General features: G+C 41.6%; 1 protein-coding gene across 1 annotated transcript; it reads left to right on the forward strand.

The window, feature by feature from the left end:
* Window positions 1–538: 538 nt before the first annotated feature.
* Window positions 539–9,216, forward strand: LOC135506882 (zinc finger protein 2-like). The gene is made up of 3 exons (XM_064926300.1): window positions 539–1,117; window positions 7,326–7,414; window positions 7,639–9,216. The coding sequence occupies exons 1-3, from the start codon at window positions 835–837 to the stop codon at window positions 8,920–8,922; spliced, it is 1,656 nt and encodes a 551-aa protein (XP_064782372.1). The 5' UTR covers window positions 539–834; the 3' UTR covers window positions 8,923–9,216.
* The last annotated feature ends 252 nt before the right edge of the window (window positions 9,217–9,468 follow it).

A 9,468-nucleotide genomic window follows, 5' to 3' on the forward strand; every position in this document is an offset into this window, starting at 1 on the left:
AGAATATGTCAGTTATCCCGTGAGAGCTTTTGAGCCGAACCCACTAAAGTGTTTCAGATGCCAAGCTTATGTTGCAGCAGCAGTGTGTAGGAGGGCATTGGCCCGAAGGAATGTTAGTATCAATTGTGGGGGTTCCCATGTTGCTAGGGATCAGAAGTGCCTTAGTGCGAGAGAGACTGGTTGAGGTTGCCAGAGTCAGAGAAGAACAGAAGGTGTCGTATGCTGAGGCAGTGAAGAGAGTGGCCTTGGCCAATACAGTGATACGAATTTGTGCTCCAGTAAGGTTGGCTTCTTAGTATTCATAGCCATGGTTATCAACTGTACCACAGAAATGGAACCTAAAACACAGAAAATAGATGTTGTGGTGGCAGTTGCAAAGAAGTACTTGGGTGTACAAGGTTTTACTGCAGGAGTTACATGGTGTGTTGAACGAAATAGTAGGCCTGGTGTAGGATCAGTTAGGGTCAACGTAGTGGACTGGGGTGATGGTGTTTTTTTAACGAATTAGTGGTATATAGGTGAAGGGCTAGTTTGGTGGTACAATTGTTTTCCTTTCCCTCAAACCTTTTTGCATCACTCAATTTAACGTGAACGCCCACACTCCCGCACAGTAGGTGGCGGCATGCACAAACAACGTGCGAACACCATGATCCCGAAGAAACAGAAGTAGTGTAGTGAACAACTATAATTTCCACGTTTGCGTTTTTGTTGTTATTTAGACGTTTATTAACACATTGGAACTCAAAATACGAGCATCATAAATGTACCTCAGGTAGTCTTTACTTCGCGTTGGAAGTAAAGACTAGGTAACGCTAGCTAGCTGCTAACCTAACGATGGCTAACTGTATGGTTTTTCACACTCAAATAGCCTCCATTATGGAGGTTCTAGCGAATGCAGCCGTGTCAGAGATATGTAAACTAGTAGACGACGAGTATGCAGTGTTTCGTTTGGAAATAACTCAAAGCCAGAAAGAAAACAGGGGATTGCGGAGGAAACTACAGGTACTGGAACTGAAGGTGGCACGGGAGCGCGCAGAGAGGACAATACGAGAGCGCGTCCTCGCCAGTCGTCCCAGTAGTGTCAAGATCCTCGACCGATACAGCGGAATGGCAAGAGGTACATTTTGCAGAAGGTGGAGGGTGCGGGGCTGTTGCACCGTTCTCCTCTGCATACGTGTTCAGATGTGTTACTCAGACTTGTGTCTTGGTTAGTTTTTGAATAGTACGCAATCCTGACCTATGTTAAGCTAGCCACAATAAGGATTAGCCACACGAGTGGAACTTTCATTTCGCCTTCAAAGTAAAATACCACCATTGAAAGTGATACAAATAATGGAGTCATTGCATATTTGGAATAGATCATGCAACGTTTTTTCATTTTTGTATCATTCTGACATCAATTCAACTAAATACAATAATGAGTTATTTTAACACAATCCCCTCACTATAAAGCCTATTGTATGTATTGACATTTTATATTGCAATGTGGCTCATTTCAGTGAGATCTCGCAATAAAATATGACACTAATATGTGTGTAAAGTCTTGTGGGTATCACTGAGTGGGCTGATACCCCATTTCATGGACTCAGAATCCATAGGTAAGGCTGTACAGTGCATAGAATTAGGCACCAATGCAATTCAAGTCTAATTACATCCACAGTGATTTAAAGACATTTTTTTGGGGGGGGGGTCAAATTAATTGTCTTTTGTTTCATTTATATTACATTTGAATATTGTTCAGCAATAGCTAGTCCAAATATGGCATGATTATTATATATGTATCCGTTTCCTTCACTTTCAAGTGCGGACTTGTATTATGAAGGCAATCCACAAATTCCACTGTGTGGCTAATTTCACATAGGTGCAAAAAAAATAAAAAATAAAATCGAAATTATTTTACCAAAATAACAAAATACTCTTGCACAAAGACTGTCAGAATAAGCGTTTTAGGTATGAGGGAAAAAAAGTTTAAATCAAACGTACCATTTTGTTGACGATTTACAGTACTGAGTGCATACTTATTTATACTTTTTTTTTGTACTGGACGCCCGTGGGAATCCAACTCACAACCCTGGCGTTACAAGTGCCATGTTCTACCAACTGAGCTACACTGGACAGCAAATGCTAGTATGTTATACTCATGTCGGCATTTCATCTAGTAGAATTCACCGCAGACTTTTGAGGAAGACTCCCATGTGTTTTACATCTGCTGATAATTAAAGGTGCAATATGCAGAAATCGCGCCGCCATGTCCTGGTTGCTAAAATTCTAATAGTTTGCCCAATTTCAGTTTGTGACAAAACAAGCATTCATTGTGTAGAGAATCATTGTACCATCTAAACAGATGTTAAATATATTTTCCATAACCAAAACTATTGTATTTTCAGCTGTTTAAAGCAAAAGATGCAAAAACTCAACTTAAGAATGGGAAGCATAGAAATGAAACCTAAAACAGATCCACCGCTTCTTAGACTTGCTTTCAATGAGTGACATATCTACAACACATTTCTATGTGAATTTTGTCAGTCCACAAAAAGTTACATGTTGCAGTTTTAAATATGGGGATGTGCTACCGAAATGAAAGAATGGCTGGAAATGGCGCAATTGCGTATTAGATGGCACATTCTCATTATCGATATGCCTAGTATGTTGGTATTTGTTGCTTACTGCATTCGTTTTTACTAAACAGTAGTTCTAAAGAGAATGTAGTATGATTAGTACACAGTATGCCGTCTAAGTAAGTTGTAGACAAGCCAGATTTGACAACCAGTATCATATTCTAACCAGATTCTTGATTTACTGAATTTCTTATTGTCATACTCAATTTAAAAAAATGTGATACATGGAATACAATCAATAAATAAATAGTCTATCAAGAAATTATGAGAAGTATTACCTTACATCCTTGTCAATTGTAGACTCTGGGTGTGTACGAATACTAGAATATTACATACTTAAACTGCATAGTATGTACTTATCGTCTCATAGTATTCAGCACGCACTGTGTCGTAAAAAAATATGCAGTATGCCATGGCTGAAACTTACTACTTTTGGTGCGTTCAAGACAACTGGGAACTTGTAAACAAAACGAGCTCAGACTGGTAAAAAATAAGAGTTACAGGGTGTCGGCCTGGTGTAGGAGACAATAGGCTCAAAGTAGTGGAATGGGGTGGTGGGTTTTAATGAGTGTAGGGAAATCAGAAGGGTGGTTTTCTTTCCCCTTTTGTTTCACAAAGTGAAAACACAAAAGAAGAAGCCCTTTCACTATAGCGGCGTGTTGATGTTTTGGGCAAATGTTAGCTAGATAAGTAGCATGCACTCAAAGACTTGGCCTCCATTGGAATGACCTAGGCAACTATCGCTAGGATACTTATGACTATTTATTTCATTTTTTTGCTTTTGATTTACTTTGAGATTGTAATGAAAAGAGCTATAGAAATTAAATCAATTATTATTCTACCAAATATATTTTAGTTAGTTTAGTAGAGCAAAAAGGTGAAAGGCCAAGAACCCGACACTCTTCAATAAAAGAAAGTGATACTAGCAAGAGTGCATATTCCTGGAAAAATATGGAAAAGGATAGCTTTCAGCATCAAATATACTACATATAAATCCCTGTAAATAATTATGCTAATTGCGATACATTTCTCTGGAATACTTGCCCCTTTCTAACATAGGTCTTCACATTTACACTATCGGTAAAAAGTTTTAGAACACTTACTCATTCAAGGGTTTTTCTTTTTACTATTTTCTACATTGTAGAATAGTAGTAAAGACAAAATATGAAATAACACATATGGAATCATGTAGTAACCAAAAACGTGTTAAACAAATCCAAATATATTTTAATTCTAGCTACCCTTTGCCTTGATGACAGCTTTGCACACTCTTGGCATTCTCTCATCCAGCTTTCCCTTGGAATGTTTTTCCAACAGTCTTGGTGTTCCCACATGCTGAGCACTTGTTGGCTGCTTTTCATTCACTCTATGGTCCGACTCATCCCAAACAAACTCAATTTGGTTGAGGTCGGGGGATTGTGGAGGCCAGGTCATCTGATGCAGCACTCCATCACTCTCCTTCTTGGTCAAATAGCCCTTACACAGCCTGGAGGTGTGTTGGGCCTTTGTCCTGTTGAAAAACAAATGATAGTCCCACTAAGCCTAAACCAGATGGGATGATGCATCGCTGCAGAATGCTGTGGTAGCCATGCTAGTTAAAGTGTGCCTTGAATTCAAAATGATCTGACAGTGTCACCAGCAAAGCACCCCACACCATAACACCTCCTCCTCCATGCTTTACGGTGGGTAATACACATGCAGAGATCAACCGTTCACCCACACCGCGTAACACAAAGACTTGACGGTTGGAACCAAAAATTGCACATTTGGACTCCAGACCAAAGGACACATTTACACCGGTCTAATGTCTATTACTCGTGTTTCTTGGCCCAAGCAAGTCTCTTCTTCTTATTGGTGTCCTTTAGCAGTGGTTTATTTGCAGCAATTTGACTATGAAGGCCTGATTCACACACTCTCCTCTGGACAGTTGATGATGAGATGGGTCTGTTACTTGAACTCTGAAGCATTTATTTGGGCTGCAATTTCTGAGGCTGGTAACTCTGATGAACTTGTCCTCTGCAGCAGAGGTAACTCTGGGTCTTCCATTCCTGTGGCGGTCCTCATGAGAGCCAGTTTCATCATGGTGCTTGATGGTATTTACGACTGCGCTTGAAGAAACTTTCAAAGTTCTTGAAATGTTCCGTATTGACTGACCTTAATGTCTTAAAGTAATGGACTGTCATTTCTCTTTGCTTATTTGCACTGTTCTTGCCATAATATGGACTTGGTCTTTTACCAAATAGGACTTGGTCTTTTACCAAACTGATTGGCTCAAACGCGTAAGAAGTAAAGAAATTCCACAAATTAACTTTTAAGAAGGCACTCCTGTTAATTGAAATTCATTCCAGGACTACCCCATGAAGCTGGTTGAGAGAATGCCAAGTGTGCAAAGCTGTCAAGGCAAAGGGTGGCTATTTTGAAGAATTTCAAATGTAAACAAATCTAAATATATTTTAACACTTTTTTTGGTTACTACATGATTCCATAAGTGTTTTGTCATAGTTTTGATGTCTTCACTATTATTCTACAATGTAGAAAATAGTTTTTAAAAATTAAGAAAAACCCTTGAATGAGTAGGTGTTCATAGGAAGCATAGGAAATAGGTGGAAAAGTGTTGTTGCTTTCAGAAAACAGGGGTACCTTATTAGTCAAGATAACATACAGTAGCGTATCATTTATTTTTGCTTATGTTTCTCCAACTTTTTTTTCTTCTGATGACTGCCCCTCCAGCTCACGCAGGTGATCCTACCCATAGATCCTGAAAAGTTATAAGATGAAGTACAACATTAACCAAAACATGAGCAAAGTAGCTGTTAACTTTCTGTAGATACAAGTCGGAAGTTTACATACACTTTAGCCAACTACATTTAAACTCAGTTTTTCTCAATTCTTGACATTTAATCCCAGTAAAAATTCCCTGTCTTAGGTCAGTTAGGACCACCACTTTTATTTTAAGAATGTGACATGTCAGAATAATAGGTGAGAATTATTTATATCAGCTTTTATTGCTTTCATCACATTCCCAGTAGGTCAGATGTTTACATACACTCAATTAGTATTTGGTATTATTGCCTTTAAATTGTTTAACTTGGATCAAACATTTCAGGTAGCCTTCCACAATAAGTTGGGTGAATTTTGGCCCATTCCTCCTGACAAAGCTGGTGTAACTTAGTCAGGTTTGTAGGCCTCCTTGCTCGCACATGCTTTTTCAGTTCTGCCCACAAATGTTCTATAGGATTGAGGTCAGGGCTTTGTGATGGCCACTCCAATACATTGACTTTGTTGTCCTTAAGCCATTTTGCCACAACTTTGGAAGTATGCTTGGGGTCATTGTCCACTTGGAAGACCCATTTTTGACCAAGCTTGAACTTTCTGAATGATGTCTTGAGATGTTGCTTTAATATATCCACATAATTTTCCTCCCTCATGATGCCATCTATTTTGTGAAGTGCACCAGTCCCTCCTGCAGCAAAGCACCCCCACAACATGATGCTGCCACCCCTGTGCTTCACGATTGGGATGGTGTCCCCCTTTTAACTCCAAATATAACAATGGTCATTATGACCAAACAGTTCTATTTATGTTTCATCAGACCAGAGGACATTTCTCCAAAAAGTACGATCTTTGTCCCCATGTGCAGTTGCAAACCGTAGTCTGGCTTTTTTATGGCAGTTTTAAAGCAGTGACTTCTTCCTTGCTGAGCGACCTTTCAGGTTATGTCGATATAGGACTCATTTGACTGTGGATATAGATACTGTAGACCTAGATACTTCCTCAAACATCTTCACAAGGTCCTTTGCTGTTCTGGGATTGATTCGCACTTTTCGCACTATAGTACGTTCATCTCTAGAAGACAGAACAAGTCTCCTTCCAGAGCGGTATGATGGCTGCGTGGTCCCATGGTGTTTATTCTTGCGTACTATTGTTTGTACAGATGAACGTGGTACCTTCAGGCGTTTGGAAATTTCTCCCAAGGATGAACCAGACTTGTGGAGGTCTAAAATGTTTTTTTTTGTTTTTTTTGTTGATTTTCCTATGATGTCAAGCAAAGAGGAACTGAGTTTGAAGGTAGGCCTTGAAATACATCCACAGGTACAACTCCAATTGACTCGAATGATGTCAATTAGCCTATACATTTATTTCCCTTTTGACCGACATTGTAATTACATAAACAATCAGGGTAAATCCAGAATATCAATGGGATGCTCATTGGGTTGGCGTTCATGCAGGATCCAATGGGATGCTCTAGGGAGGGGAGGAGGGGGTTCCTGCAATGCCCACATGCAGGAACGCCCCGAATTGCTGACCGCAGTCACACGCTATTGAAAGGCACGGCAGACAGCAGATCTGTTTTCAAAGATGTAACATCACGATGATACATTCGTAATCATTTCAAGGAAAACAAAAACTACTTAGATTTGAACACTACCGCAGAAGCTTCACTATTCCCCCTCTTCCAATGCACTGTGGCTGTAAAATTCCTGAAGTGTGCAGCGAATTCTACAAGATGAAGAGCCAAAATGAGTATCACATCCTGGCATTTAAAGCATACTCGATTTTAGAAATTTCACATACTATAAAACGTTCTATTTTCACATTACGGCCTACTATTTAGGACGCAAGTATGGGTATTCGGACACAGTCTGTCAATAGTGTACAATATAGCGTGAGCATTACCTAAACACCCTTTCCCCCAATCACTCTCAGGTGAAGGACATCTCACTGGAGGCGACGGGAGCTTTGTGAAGCCAGCGGGACATAACGTGTGGAGAGATGACCAAGACATAGCAATTGAGGCAAGTGGAACCTCAGCCCAGCATGTTATTGTCATAGTGTGACATAAAACATCACAGTACATCAAATGTGGCCCGTTTATTTCAGAAAGGCTGCCCTCGGCTATTCACTTGCTTACATGTACATCCTCATTTATCTGCTATAGGTGAGATTGTGAGACTTCCCAAGACATTGTTATCCAATTCTACTCGTGTACCGGTAATAACCTCCTCTCTTCTTGTGTCAGTCTGCAGATGCAGAGGCTGCAGGTCCTGAAGGATTGTCTCTGGTCAAGCAGGAGAGGACTGAAGGAGAGGACCCACAACACAGCAGAGACATTCAGACTGGAGCAGCAGCTGGAGTGGTGCCACCTGTAGCCACAGAGGACCTTGCGACTGCTGCCGCGACCCAACGCAGAATCACGGAGGTCAGTGGAATGCCGAACGCCGTCCTCAAGTCAGAGAACGACAACGAGACTTTAACTGTAACACAACGGATCTTACACACAGGATCTGACCACAGATCAGACCCAGAGAGACTGGGGCAGGGGCCACTGGGCTGTCCTGCTCCTGGCTCAGAGTATTTACTTTACGGTAACTTAAGCCCAAGGACGGTTCATTCCCATCTGGACTTGGGTGATGCGTCAGAGACTGTCAATGATCCGTCTTGTTCTTACAATGCAGAGTTGGGCCCTGGCAACATGCCCTTGGGTTTAGAGACACAGACTGGTCTGTCTAGAGAAGAATGGAACCGGTACAGTAGTAGTGTATACTCTGAAGGGAGCCAAGATAAGAAAGGGGAGGCTATAGTGGTAGATGAGGTGAAAGTGGAGGGCGACGCTCCTCCCACATGGAGTGCAGATAGTCTCCTGGGAGACGGACACTCACAGGGCAGAGTTTTCTTAGATTACAGGGGAAGCTTAGAGACAAATCGAAATGGTGCCACCCACTCCCCTTTACACGCATTCAGGGATCGCGACCCAGTGTCCACGTCGACGACACCTTCCGATACACAAGGCTGCGTTCTTTTCGATCAGGTATTGAACTCAAATGACCAAAGGGCCAAGGCTCGGGGAGGGGGAGCAACATCAGGCAATAGTAAAGAGAAACGGTTCCTCTGCATGTTCTGTAACAAAGGCTTCAGCTGCCCCCAGAAGGTGGAGATCCACCAGAGAGTCCACACAGGGGTGAAACCCTTCAGCTGTACCCAGTGTCACATGAGCTTCGCCCAGGCTGGTGACCTGAAGAGGCACCAGAGGGTCCACACAGGGGAGAAACCCTTCAGCTGCCCCCAGTGTGAGAAGAGGTTCTCCCAGGCTGGTGACCTGAAGAGGCACCAGAGGGTCCACACAGGGGAGAAACCCTACAGTTGTACCCAGTGTCACATGCGCTTCGCCCTGGCTGGCAACCTGAAGATGCACCTGAAGGTCCACACGGGAGAGAGGCCATTCGCCTGTAGGCATTGCGGGAAGAGGTTCTCAGAGAGGAGCTACCTCAGGATACACCAGCAGAAAAACCATTCCACTCTGTAAAATAGAAAATAATTTAACTTGATAGCTTCTGACATTTACATCAAATGCTGCATTAAAACCCCAGCGTGAGTTTTTTGGTTATGCGCGTGATATCAGAATGCATTCACTAGCTAGGTTTCCATCCCAATTGGCAACATATTTTTAATGGAATATTCTCAAATCTGCATAAAAACAATGTGCACATTTTCCCACCAGAAATGTTTCCATCAAATCAGTGCGTGATGACGTAGTGCACCCAAAATGTACTTTTTCGATTCAAGTTTTCATGTACCAAATAAAAATATAAAAGTTCAATGTGTTTCCATTGCATTTTCAACTCTACTGATAGTTTTGTCATAAACAGCAAATGTGTCTAATCCGGTCTTGGCACCTGCGCTCTAGCCAACAGCTCGCAGATACAATACGGGTAGGCTGTGGCTTGTCTAGTCTACATGATGCCAATATATTTGTCAAAAGGCAGTCAATTATCGATCATCATGTCGCAGCATCAAGCTCATCACCATGCACTTTCACAACATATTTCCTCTGAAGCCTAATAAACTGCAT

Source organism: Oncorhynchus masou, chromosome 20 (genome assembly GCF_036934945.1).
Source record: "Oncorhynchus masou masou isolate Uvic2021 chromosome 20, UVic_Omas_1.1, whole genome shotgun sequence".
In the NCBI taxonomy this organism is placed as follows: Eukaryota; Metazoa; Chordata; class Actinopteri; order Salmoniformes; family Salmonidae; genus Oncorhynchus; species Oncorhynchus masou.